This window comes from Globicephala melas, chromosome 8 (assembly GCF_963455315.2).
Source record: "Globicephala melas chromosome 8, mGloMel1.2, whole genome shotgun sequence".
Classification (NCBI taxonomy): domain Eukaryota; kingdom Metazoa; phylum Chordata; class Mammalia; order Artiodactyla; family Delphinidae; genus Globicephala; species Globicephala melas.
The window spans coordinates 6,575,491-6,588,954 of record NC_083321.1 but is presented as its reverse complement, the minus strand read 5'-3'; the positions used below and the strand labels follow the sequence as shown (position 1 = coordinate 6,588,954).

The 13,464-nt window shown below is 53.4% G+C and overlaps 1 protein-coding gene and 1 non-coding gene across 2 annotated transcripts; one reads left to right on the top strand and one right to left on the bottom strand.

Annotated features, from left to right (window-relative positions):
- Positions 1-1,373: 1,373 nt before the first annotated feature.
- Positions 1,374-1,480, bottom strand: LOC115840706 (U6 spliceosomal RNA). The gene has a single exon (XR_004034545.1). It is a non-coding gene; the product is annotated as a U6 spliceosomal RNA (small nuclear RNA).
- A 3,185-nt stretch (positions 1,481-4,665) lies between these two features.
- TSGA10IP (testis specific 10 interacting protein) lies at positions 4,666-13,398 on the top strand. The gene is given in 8 exon segments (XM_030833087.3): positions 4,666-5,628; positions 5,730-6,418; positions 6,588-6,735; positions 8,875-9,045; positions 11,563-11,662; positions 11,874-11,998; positions 12,625-12,670; positions 12,672-13,398. Coding segments are annotated over 8 exon segments (1,590 nt in total). The 5' UTR covers positions 4,666-5,395; the 3' UTR covers positions 12,750-13,398.
- Positions 13,399-13,464: the final 66 nt, after the last annotated feature.

Genomic DNA, 13,464 nt, shown 5'->3' with positions numbered 1-13,464 from the left:
ATCAGCACAATTCAGTTAAAATTACAATGAGATACCTTTTTTTTCATTCATTTTATATATACATATATGTATTTTTCTTTTGGCCACACCGCGTGGCATGTGGAATCTTAGTTCCCTGACCAGGGATCGAAGCCGTGCCCCCTGCATTGGGAGCACGGAATCTTAGTCACTGGATCTCCAGGGAAGTCCCTAAAATTTATTTTTTTATTGAAGTGTAGTTGATTTACAATGTTGTGTTAATTTCTGCTGTACAGCAAAGTGACACAGTTATACACATATATACTTTAAAAAAATATTTATTTATTTATTTGGCTGCATCGGTCCTGGTTGTGGCACACGGAACCTTCGTTGCAGCATGCAGGATCTGTTGTTAGGGCGCGCGGGCTTCTCTCTAGTTGTGGCACACAGGCTCAGTTGTCCCATGGCACGTGAGATCTTAGTTCCCCCACCAGGGATTGAACCCGCATCCCCTGCATTGGAAGGCAGATTCTTAACCACTAGACCACCAGGGAAGTCCCATATATACATTCTTTCTTGTATTCTTTTCCATTATGGTTTATCCCAGGGAGATACCCTTTTATAACCATCAGGTGAGTAAAAATTCATCAGGTGACTACTGATGTTTGGTGAGGGTGTGGACCGACAGAACTCCTTATCACTTTTGCAGGCATATAAACTGGTACAACTTCTTTTTCAAGCAATCTAAAAAGAGATATACATTTGTTTCAAGATCCCACACTCTCAATCCTTGGTAAATAAGCCCCAGAAATTCTCGTGCAGATGTACAAAGAGGCGTATACGAGGACGTTGACTGCAGTGTCCTGTGTGGAAACAGAAGTTGGGGGCAACGTTGGCATCCAACCTCAGGGGAATGCATAGTAAAGCGTAATGGAAGCAAACTACAGAACTTTAGGCAACAGTCAGAAACAACAGACAGCTTCTCAAAACGTGGCGTTCAGAGAGAAGAGTAAGGAACAAAAATGAGGTCAACAGCATAATACATTTATATAAACTAAAACCACCAATGCATAAACATGATATTAGATACTTCACAGAGCCATTCCTATTTAAGTGAGATGGGAATGAAGAGCAAAGATAAAGGAGAAAAAAATGCTAAACCAAAACAAGAGATTGACCTTGTATCCATTGGTGATTCTCATACACTGTGAAATAAGGAACATAATCAACTCAGCGCCCTGTGCCCGAGGACCAGAAGAGAAATGTGCAAAGGACGCGAACAGGGAATTCACAGAGGAAGCACAAATGGCCCATAAAGATAGGAAAATATACGAATCTCACAAATAATGAAGGGAATGCAAGTTATAGCAACGAGTTCGTATTTTTTCACCTATGAGATTAACAAAGATTTTTTTTTTAATATGGAACGCTTCACAAATTTCCATGTCATCCTTGTACAGGGTCCACGCTGATCTTCTCTGTGTCGTTCCAATTTTAGTATATGTGCTGCTGAAGTGAGCACAGCAAAGATTTCTTTAAATTATACTATGTTTTGCTGGCGAGAGTGTAAACACTGTGGATTGAAATCTATATTGATTGAGCATTTGGGTACAGTGATTAAGCGTTATCAAAATTAAATTGCTGACAGCCAGCAAGTTTGCTTAAAGGAACTTATCTTGCAGAAATACCTCACGTGCAAAGGCGCATTTCCAAGGATGTCACTGCTGCAATGTCTGTCCCAGGGAAGCTAGCAGAAGCTGTGTGCGTGTCTGACAGGAGGAGATGAGTTTAGTACATCATGTCAGACATATGGTGACAACCAGTGTGAAGGCTGAGGTAGCTCTGCATGTACTGACATGGAAAGATAAGCATAATATACTATTAAGCAAAAGAAGTATGATGTCACTTTTGTTGAGAAATTACACACACACACATGCAAAATCACAAGACATTAAAAAGGTCCACGGTTTCAGGTCTGTTTTGGCATCGAAGGCCAAGCATAAGTCAACAGTGCAACGGCTCCCGTGTTCCGAAGCAGGTGCTTGTGGTGGGACCTGCAGGTAGATGGGGCAGATGGATCACACAGGACCTAGTAGGCCATGGTAAGGACTTCTTCTTTTACTCCTCAAGAGATGGGATCCCGGGAATTCCTTGGCAGTCCAGTGGTTGGGAGTCGGCGTTTCCACTGCAGGGGGCCTGGGTTCCATCCCTGGTTGAACTAAGATCCCGCAAGATGTGCGGCGCAGCCAAAAAGAGAGGGGGTGGGAATCCATTGGAGGGTTTTAAACAAAGGCAGGACAGGCTCCAGTCTTAACAGGATCACTCTGGCTGCTGAGTAGAGAACAGACTTGGGGCAAGAGCAGAAGCTGGGCGCAGGGGCTACTGCAGTGATCCGGATGAGAAGGGGTGGGGGCTTGGGGGAGCGTGCTAATGGTGGTGGAGGGGAGAAGTAGCTGGATTCTGTGTGTATTCTGAAGGCGGCACCAGCAGGGTTTGCTAGTGCTTGGGGTGTGGAGTGTGAAGGAAAGAGAGGAGTCCACAATGACACCAGAATTTTGGCGTGAGCAGCAGGAAGGATGGATGTGGCCTTGACTGAGATGGGGCAGATGGAAAGTCTGAATTTCAACATGTCAAATTAACTAATATGCTTATTCATCATCCAAGTGGAGTTGTCGAATGGGCCATTGGATACGAGTCTGGACTTTGCGGGAGAGGTCAGTCCTGAGATATGTAACCTCGGGCAGACCTGGAAGGTGATAGATGTCTTTTAAGGCCAGCAGACTGGAGGAGCTCACTTGAGGAGTGAGTGTGGCTGGAAAGGTCTGTAGACACCTCGTGAAAATATTTACCTGAGGAGCCCAGACCCGTCCTCTGCCAAGGAAGGAAGTAGCCCAGAGTTTGTCCAAAAAATCAATTCGATGGGGGTCTGGAGGGGACTTGCTCTCTGAAAATGGAGCAGCCCACACACTTGCCCTTCACCTGGGGTCCCACGGGTGACATTCAGCAGAGGAGGTGGATGCACGGGGCTGGCGGCCCACCAGAAAGAGCAGAGTTGACCTATTTTGAATGGAAAAGATCTTTCCCTGGAGCGTTACTTAGGTTGTTCAGTGAAATGTGCTCATTGCAGAGGTGCTACTGGGATGGAGTCTGCAAGCAGACAGGGGTCCACAGCAACAAAGCTCTGAGCAAAACACGCCCGTAGGGCATCTGCTGGGATTTACTTCCACGAGCAGTCTCACCGGGGCCGCACTGTTAGCTGATTAATAACAACTCTCACCTGGCTGTTGTGACGAGCTGTGGAAATGTTCCATGATGCATGTGTGTATATATTAACTGATTTAATCCTTGCCACAGCCCTAGAAGGTAGACACTGTTATAACCAGCCCCACGTTGCCCATGAGGAAACAGAGAAGGTACGTGACACGTGGAGGGGCTGGGATCTCAACCCCCGTGCTTCCTCTGTTTTTTTGGGTTTTTTTTGGCCATGCCCTGCAGCTTGCGGGATCTTAGTTCCCCCAGCAGGGGTCAAACCCGTGCCCCTGCGGTGGAAGTGCGGAGTCCTAACCACTGGACCGTGGGGAAGTCCCTTTCCTCTGTACTCCTGACCATCGTACTCTGCTGCCTACCAATAGTCATCAGTGATTTTTAGCAGTTTTAACCAACATTTACCGAGTGTGTTGCCTTTGTGATTTCATCGAATCCTTGCAACAAACCTACGGGATGGGCCTCTGATTCCAGTTTGGCAGAGGGGAGAAGTGACTTGCCCAAGGTCACAGACCGGTGAGAGGCTAAGCCACGCTACTCCATCTCCAGGGCCTCAGCTCGGCACCAGGTCCCTATACTGCTGGTCACAGTGGTCAGCTCCCGGCATCTCACGGGGATTTACCGTGTCAAGGCTTTTTGGCGATGCTTAGAACTTTGGAATGAGAGCTGCATGTTCTTCCTCCAGAGCCTCCTCAGTGCTCTGGTTTGCCTGCTGCCTTGTTCCTGGACGTGGTATTCAACTTCCTGGCCTTTCCTGTCCTGTCAGGGCCTCGGAGGGTAAGTGGTTTGAACAAGATCTTGTTGTGAGGGTTCAGTTTGCCCCTTACATGGCCTCAGCAGGGGCTGAGGGGCAGCAAGGAGGCAGGCAGAGGGAGAGGGACACGGCAGGCGCCGTCTGCCATCTTCGTAGGGTGTGAGGACCCTTTGAGATGGAGAGTCCTGAGACCCCTTTGATAAATAGATGGTGAAACACAGGCTGAGCAAGGGCAGGGGGGAATTGTACTCGGTCAACGGGGAGTCCTGCAGAGTCAGGAGCAGAGGCAGGCCTTGGCCCTGGATCTCTGGACTCCCAGGCCTGGGCTCTTTCTCAGCATCCTGCCCAACTCTCCCCTCCGGAAGGAAGTAGGACTTATATATATACCTTTCCTGGCCTGCTTTTGCCAGAGCCCTTGAGACTGGCTGAGGACTGGTTGCCATAGAGACGGTCGGACAGGGAGTTCCAAGGTTGGCAGATGTGGGGCGGGGCGGGGGATGGGACAAGACACCAACATGCTAAACGCCCACCAACAGTTGGTAAGGACCGCGTCGGGGAGACCAGGGCAAGACACACCACAGCAGGCTCCAGGGACGGTCCCATGTCTGCTCAAGCTTCTCTCAAGCATCCCCCAAGCTGAGCAGGTGAGGGGGGGCTCCTTGGGGGGATAGCCAACGGCCCAGAGGCAGGTTGGCTCTCTGGGGTGGGGAGGCTAGGGCTGAGGGAAGCCCTTGAGAAGCCACGAGACTGGAGCTGAGGCCCAGGTGAGAGTCAGGGAGGCCCCAGGCGGGCAGGGACTACAGGGAGGCCTGCAGGATGTCGGATGAAGAAAAGGATGATGCCCAGGGATGACTCCCAGGCTTCTGATGGAGCAACTTCTGCAACACTGCGGGAGGATCAGGATTTCGGGAAAGACAATGCGTTTTTCCCACTTTGGCTTAGTAAGTCCAGGGCCCTGTGGGGCATTCAGAAGAGCTATCCGGAGCCCAGAGGCAGTACAGTGCAATGGTGACAAATCTGGGCTCTGGAGACAGACTCAACACACTCAGGTCCTGGCTCCACTTACCGGCTGTGTGACCTTAGCCAAGTGATTTCACCTCTCTGAGCCCCAGTGTTCTCATCTGCATGACAGGGGTGATAGCGAATATCTACCTCATGGATCCTTGGGAAGGTTAAACGAGTTAATACTTGAAAGTCCTGAGCACCCAGTAGATGCTCAGTAAATAGCAGTTGTTGCTATTTTAATATTAATAATTCAGGTCATGATCAGTCAGTTTCAGTGGTAACAAGGGCCCAGAGGGGCCAGCCTGACAGAAAAGAATGGTCCTGGGACTTCCCTGGCGGTCCAGTGGTTAAGACTCCGAGCTTCCACTGCATGGGGTGTGGGTTCGATCCCTGGTCAGGGAACTAAGATCCCACATGCCGTGTGGCACAGCCATAAAACAAACAAACAAAAGAACAGGAGGGTCCCCTGGGGGAGCTACTCAGAGCTGGGCCTCCTCTCCTGTCTTTGCCCAGGGGAGTCTTGGGAGCAGTGATGGTGTAATTCAGGGCCAGCAGCAGAGGTCTGTGAGCGCAGGGCAGATGGCAAAGAAGGACCGGAGGCCCAGGGACCGGAACAAGAAGGGGCAAGGCTCTGCTGAGGCTGAGGAGTAAGCAGCTGCAGAGGGGCCGGGGGGCTGCTGGGTGCCAGGCCCCAGTTGGGGCCAGCACACAGACCCTGACCCCTGCCCCTTGCCCTCTCCCTCCTCAGTCTGGTCCCCTCTCCTCCTCGGAAACCCTCCTTCCCCTTCCAGTGGGTCTGGGAGAGCTTCACCACAGATGGCCGGGCTCCGCTTCAGCCGGGCTCCGCCTCGGCCCCTGGCCACCAAGCCCTGCCCTTGCCCCCAGCGGTCCATCGGCACAAGTCCAGGCGCAAGTCCACGGCCAACAACCCAGAGGCCCGTGGCTCCTGCTGGAAGACAGAGGCGCCAGATCCGGAGAGGAGACAGCAGCTCAGGGCCTGTAGATGCATTCCCATCCCTCCTGGCAAAGCGGGGGGCCAAGAGCCGGAGCTGCCTGGGAAGAGCTCAGGATCGGGGCCGGAGGCCGAGCCAGAAGGCCTGGGCGCTGAGGTGGCCGAGAGGGCTCTGAGCCCCGGGGAACCGCCCCAGCTCCCCAGAAGGGGGTCGATCTTGGAGGAGGAGCCATTTGCAGAGGCCACAGACGAGGCCGAGGAGGGGGAGCACAGGGTCCCCCAGAGAAGGAGGGCTAGTTCTCCAAGAAAGGGGCGGAATTCTGGCGAGGAGGCCTGGGACGAGAGTGAACTGCGGAGCCAGGGGAGTGGCTCTGGCTCCAACAATCTCCGAGGACCACAGAGGAGGAGGCCAAGGGCCAGGGAGCTGGAGGGGCCGAGGAACCTGGAGAAGCTGCAGAGGCAGCTGCAGCAGGACTTGGACTGTGGTGAGCGTGGGACTCAAGGCCCGGGTTCCCCCACGAAGCCGCACAGTGCGGAGAGGGGCTGGAGCCAGCCACCTGGCTGGGCTGGGCTGGGCTGCGCTCCAGGTGCGGGGAGGGATTGCCCAAGGGGCCAGGAGAGACGGCAGTGCCTGATTTGTCCCTCTGTGCACAGATCCCGAAAAGCTGCCCTGGGAGCCATCGCGGGCTGCTGTTCAGGCCTCCCGCTGGAACAGGAAGGCCCATGCCTTGGGAGCTGATGAGACTTGCCTGTTTGCACACTTCCCTAACCGCACCTTCCACAAACGACAGGAGGCCACCAGGTGAGGTGGAGACGAAGAAGGGTGGGAGCAAAGCACAGGGACTAGAGAAGGAGCTAGTTCTTCAGGAGACAGTCATTCATCCTCTCATTCATTCCTTTATTTATCCATTCACCAGTCTTTCTGATCATCCAACCATCTGTCCATCCATCCACCATCCACCATCCATCCTTCCATCCATCCACCATCCATGCATACATCTGTCTGCTTGGCCAACTGTTTATTGACACAAGCCAGTTTTCATTCACTTCCCATCTTCTATCCATTCATTAATTTATTAGCTAAGTGATTAATGCGACATATATCAGGTATCTGCTCATGGGTCCTCAGGATATAAAGGTAAAAAGACTTGGTTTCAGCCCTAAGAAGCTCAAGGTCGGCTGGAAAAGGAGACAGATGGGCAAAACAGCGACAATGGCAGAAGAGTTAGATCATTACTATACTTAGGGCTTGAACGAGAGACAGTGGGAGCAGAGGGGAAGACAGATGGGGGCTGTTGACAGTGTCTAGGTGAGGGTTGATGAGGGCTTGGACCGGGTGGCCATGTGAGTAAAGAGAGGGGGATTTATTTAAAAGATATTTGGAGGCTGGCTCAGTGGGCCTTGGTGACAAGTTAGAAGTGGTAGGTGAGAACCCATTCAGCATCCTGATAGCACCCTTCAAGTCTTATCCTGTTATCCTTCCTTGAGACCTTTCCATGCTTCCCAGTGCCCTTAGGACAAAGCCCAGATTCCTTGGTAAAGTGTTGGGCTGTCTGTCCATCCCTTTGTACAGATTGAGGGCTCCTCCACGGACAGTGTCAGTTCTTTTTTTTTTTTTAATATTTATTTTATTTATTTATTATGTTTTTGGCTGCATTGGGTCTCAGTTGCGGCATGTGGGATCTTCTGTTGTGGCGCGTGGGCTGCTCTCTAGTTGTGGTGTGAGGGTTTTCTCTCTCTAGCTGTGGCATGCTGGCTCCAGAGAGTGTGGGCTCTGTAGTTTGTGGCACGCAGGCTCTCTAGTTGAGGCGCCTGGGCTCAGTAGTTGTGGCACGCGGGCTTAGTTGCCCCGCAGCATGTGGGATCTTAGTTCCCCAACCAGGGATCTAACCCGCGTCCCCTGCATTGGAAGGCAGATTCTTTATCACTGGACCACCAGGGAAGTCCTGGTGCCAGATCGTTTTGATCACAGCCCCCGTCTGGCACCCTAAAAGGACCTGGCACATAGTTGGTGCTCAATAAACATGTGCTGAGTGTATGTCTGCCTATCTGTCCATCTTTCTATCTGACCATGATTCAGTTGTGCATGAACTCATCAATACTGAGTTTCTGTCTGTGTCAGGCACTGTGCTAGGTGCTGGCACTGTGCTAGGTGCTGGGGATACATTGGTGGTGCAGAGGACAGACAAAGGATCCTGCTCTCATGAGGCTCACATTCTACTTGGGAAGGAGGATAATTGATAAAGAAATGAACAGAATGTATAGCTAGAGATAGAAAGTCCCTGGGAGGTAGATGGGGTGCTGAGGTCTCATTTTCTCTGACCTTTGAGCAAAGACCTGATTGACCAGAGGAACTGACCATCACATCTGGGGGAAGAATGTTCCAGGTGGATCTAGGTGCTGTCTATTCAACCGTCCACACCATCCATCCATCCTTTCATCCTTTCATCCACCCACTGATCACCATTTGTTTCTTTTTCCCATCCATTCATCCGTCTGTCCCTCAAACCCGTAGGCATTACCCTAGCTCCTACCAGATATAGGGGTCAGAGAGAAGAAAAGATCTGGGCCCTCCCCTCAAGGAGAGCTGCTTTGCAAGGGGAAGTTGGCGATACAGGTGAGGTCATGGGTGTGTGTGCTGAGCTCCACAAGGCTAAGGACTGTCCGAGTTGGGGTACACCCCTGGCTAGAGTAGGCAGGAAGCTTCCAGGAAGCGTAGGGAAAGACCTTGAGCTAGGCCTGAGGGCTGAGCCCCCAGAGTCAGCCTGCATCCTGTCCAACTTCCACAACAAACCCCATTCCCCAGGCCCCTGGATCTCTGGGCTGCAGCAGTCCCTCCCTCCAGGCCCCCATACGCCCCTACCTGCCCCTGGCCCTCCATGAGGCTCCTGGTTCCCTGCAGACTTCTCCCACCCCTCTTCCTTTCCTCTCCCCACCCAAGAAACCGGCTGCAGGCCTGGGAGCAGCAGCAGCAGGAGAAGCGGCAGCAGGCCGAGCTGCGGCGGGCCCGGGAGCAGCGGCTACAGCAGCGGCTGGCTCAGTGCCTGGCAGCCTACGTACCCAGAGGGAGCCGGGGGCCGGGGGCCGCCCAGCGCAAGCTGGAGGAGCTAAGGTAGGCCGGAGCTGCGGGGGGCCTGGAGGGGAGAGGGCAGGGAGGCGGTGCTGGGTGTCAGACCAAAGGACCAAGGGGAACCTGCCCTCACCTTCCCACGGGCTGAGCTTCCAGGGCCAGCCTCCCCACCAGGTGGGCAGGTCGGGCCGCTTTACAGATGAAGACACTGAGGCCTGGGAGGAGAAGGGGCTGGGCCAGGATCACCTTGTTAATAATAACAATTCCTGCAGCTGTCGAAGGCTGAAGTTTAAAATGTTCTTCTTGCATTATCACACTTTCAAATCTTGTTTTCTGATTTCAAATGCCAGACGTGCTTACTATAAAAATTCAAATATTACAGAAATAGTTCATGGAGAATGTGAATAGTGCCTGTGATCCGGCTCCTGGAAACAGCCATTGTTCGTGGTCAGGGGAAGAGTCATCTGTTTCATTTTCTTCCTATATTTTGATCATAAAAAAGCAAATTCATATTTAAAAGCAAATCTTTCTTAGACTCATGAGAGGAGAGTGAAGTAGGCGTCATCAGCACTCCCATAACTTACAGATGAGGAAAGCCAGGCTTCAAGAGCTTAAACAATTTGTCAAAGGTCACAACAAAGGGGCAAAGCTGGGATTCCAACCCAGGCAGCCATTCATCTGCCCTGCTATGCTGCCTCGGAGAGCTCAAATGCCCAATCTGCAGCTAGAGTGCACCAGGATCTTCCCCCCAAAGCCCAAGCTAGGGAAGGAGATAACTCAAGTAAATATGATGACCGATGCCCTTGACACTGCGGACCTACGGGGTGCAGCTGGCACCCAGGCAGCCCTTTCATCCAGGGAGAAGCGCTAGGGCAAGGTGAGTTGGGCGCTGCTGAGAGACTACAGGGTTCCTGCCCTGCGATGGGGCCCCTGAGGACTCAGGGGGGCTCTGATCACCTACTCTTTGAGGCTCAGCCTCATCACTCCCAACTTTACAGATGAGGAAACCAAGACTCGAGAGGTCGCGTGTACTTTAAAGGAATCCTTGGCCAGTGATCGGGGAGATGCCTTCTCCCTGCCGGACCTCAAGTTCATTGTTTCTTCACACGGCAGGAAGTGGAAGGCCAGACTCCAGTGGCAGATGTCAGTGAGAGGAGCGTTCCAAACGCACTCCTTTCATTTTCGACTTGGGAGAGGATATTTCCCACGGGGTGTCTCAGCCCTTCCAGAGCATGAACTTTGCTCTGAGCTTCATGGGAGACTCTGCCCTTCCCGGGAGGGTGGGCACAAAAGATATCTCCCTGTGGTAGGGAAGCTCCGTACTTTACTTTTATTCTGAGACAGGGCTGACATCCACTGACATCACTTCCTTTCTCGCTTAGAGCTCCAAGACATGGGCTTCCTCTCAATTCTAACAGAAATAGCATCAAGAACCAAGCAGGAAAAATGTACACAACCTCACGGGCAAGACCGAGACTGAATGCAGCTCATGCTTCCCCCACTCCCCACTCCTTGTAACTGCTGTAAAATCCCCTCTTGAACAGTGAAGACTTCTCTTTGCAGTGACTTCTGCTCCTGGCCATGGTTTTCAAGTCCACCTTTTTCTCGAACGGAGGAAGTTTCCTTCTCTGGCACATAGCCAAGGGGCCTGGCCCAGCAAGCCAGTGTTTTCCACAGGGCTCAGCATACTTGCCGGAAGTCCCAGCATGAGTTTTGGAGTCTTGTGTGCCTCTCCCCTCCCGTTCTGTCTGTGGGTGCTGCCACCACGCCCTTCGGCCTCTCTCGTGTGCTCTTCAGAAGGATGCCCGGTCCCGTGTGTGGTGTAGCCAGAGGGCCCCTCACTGCCAGGATGCACGGCTTGCGAGCAGACAGATTTCCGACAAGCGCACAGACTGGGTTTTTGTAAATGGGATTGTGCTTCTCCAGTGGAACCTAGATCTTTCTGGGATGTGTTCTTTCATTTGCAGTACATTTCTTTAGTTCCTCTGTCCCATTTTCTAAACTATCGGCTTATAAGATCCACAGAGAATGCTGGCAAGCTTGTCCCATTCGGGCTATAGCACAGAGAAGAAAACTGAACCCAGAGCCCAGACTGGGATTTTGCCCAAAGTCACAGCCAACAGTCACAGCGTCTCCTCACAGGCAGAGTGTGAGAGGGTGCAGGGGTGGATGCAGAGAGGGGAGGGCTGTGCATGCAGATGTCCAGTTGCTCAGAAGTCAGTGCTGGCCCCTCTCCCTTGGTGACGGCTAGGAGGAGGGGCGAGCCTGGCACCGCCTGCAGACCTGGGTTCAGCGCTCAGTCCCTCACTTCCCAGCTGTGCAACCTTGGACAAGTCCCTTGACCCTCCTGAGCCTCAGGCGTGTCATGGGTAAAATGGGACAGATGATTCCCGCCCCACTGACCTCAGGAGAAATCCAGGGCAAGGATGGAAATCAAATGGTTTTGTAAAGCTAAGGGCAGGAGGACAGAAACCGAAAGTTCTTAATGAGGACAAGTGGGCTCAGGAGGGGGCCGGCTCGTGTCCACAGTTAGCCGCCCAGAGGCCCGTCTCCCCGCAGGCGCCAGGAGCGACAGCGCTTTGCTGAGTACCAGGCAGAGTTGCAAGGTATCCAGCAGCGGGTGCAGGCCCGGCCCTACCTGTTCCAGCAGGCCATGCAGGTGAGGCTAGCACCTGGGCAAGCATGTGGCTCCCCAAGACCAGAGCTTCTCACTGGCCGAGTGGGTGGGGAGATGAGGTGGGCGTGGGCCCCCTTAGCGGGACCCCTGGGCTGCTGCCCATCTGGAAGCCCTGGGACCCCCTCGGTAAGCAGAGGCTCACTGTGTCCTCAGCAGCCCAGGTGAGAGAGGAACCCCGCTTCTCTCTCCTCAGGCCAATGCCCGGCTCACTGTGACCCGGCGCTTCTCCCAGGTGCTGTCGGCACTGGGACTGGACGAGGAGCGGCTGCTGGCTGAGGCAGGAAAGGGGGATACGGAGGGCACCCCCAGGAAACCCAGGTGAGGCCCAGCTGTGGGGAGGAAGGGCATGGTCACCAGCACTCTGCGCTGCAGGGCCTCATCCACCTGTCACGCTGCCCTGGGGAAAGGCCGAGGGGACTCCTTGAGCAGCCACATGGATCTACCGTGAATTCAGTCCTGCCCCGTCCACCCCCTGGCCTGGAGGACTCTGTCTAGCTTTCGCAGTCAGCAGGGCCTTCCCCAGGCGCTGTCCTCCATGTCACCCAAGGAAGGCGGGGCCAGGGTTATTTTCCCCACTTCCGATGAGGAAACTAAGGACCCCAGGGGTAGGGTCTTGCCCAAGGACACAGGAATGAATAAGCAGCAGAGCCTGTCTGGGAACCTGCAGCCACCTGAGTGGCCACACATCAAGCCCCCACTGTGGGCTGGTGCCACGCTGGTCACTCCACCTACCCTTATGCTTTAGAACAACTTGGTGCAGAGCAGGGGTTATGAGGCTTGAGGAGGGGAAGTCACTTGCTCAGGGTCACACAGCATAGGAGCCAGATTTGAATCCACAACATCTGTGATGATGGCCTTTCCCCTTCTACAGCCCAGGTCTCCTTGGTTATGGGGGTGGGGAGCTGCACAGCCCAATGGCCTCTATCTGTGTCTTTATCTTTAAGGAGCCACAGGTCAGTGGGAGTGAGAATGGAGCACTCTTCTCAAGAGTCCCCCAAAGAAAGAACCCACTGGCAGCCAGCCTGACAAGCACTCCGCCCCAAGCCCAGACCGAGAGTCCAGTCCCTGAGATAAAAATTAAATGCTTTGTGGAATATACACTGTGGGATTCCTGGTGGTAGTGGAAAGAGGCTGCAGGTTGGGAGTAGGTGGTGGCAGGTGGGGTATGCAGCGCTCTTGGCTGGTTCCCAGGACGAGGAACTCTGGCTGTTCTGGCTGCCCCCTCCCAGCACACACGGCTCTGCCTCTGCCCTGAGGACTGAGTGGGGCATCTCCAAGAGCGAGAGCTGCAACCCCTAAAACTGCTGGGTGCTGGAATTCAAGAGTGAATAGGACACAATGGCTTCCGCCTTTGGGAACTCCCAGTCCTGTTGGGGAGGGGGGCGGACCATTAAAGGGGCGCACGGTGTAACAAACGGGCCGCCAGAACGAGCAACTGTGAGGCGGGGGTGTCAGGAGGGATTGTGTGGTCTGAGCTTTTACATTTAAGCAACTTCAGGTTAGAGCCCCTCTCCTCAAGGGGGAAAAAAAAACCTCAAACACACGGACGTGCCAAACTTTACATTCAATTTCAGGGGACTCAGACACGCAGAAGTTCATCTCGACCTCCGTAGCAGTCACAGGGCGCAGGTTAAAAAATCCGATCCAAGGAACGGGGGAAGGCAGCGTTTGCAGACAGTACTAGTTGTAGGGATTGGGAGGAGGCTGGAATGTGGAGCTGGGGGGGTCTCAGGAGAACACGCTCGTCGTTGAACACCTGATGGAGCCACGACCCCGGGGAGTTC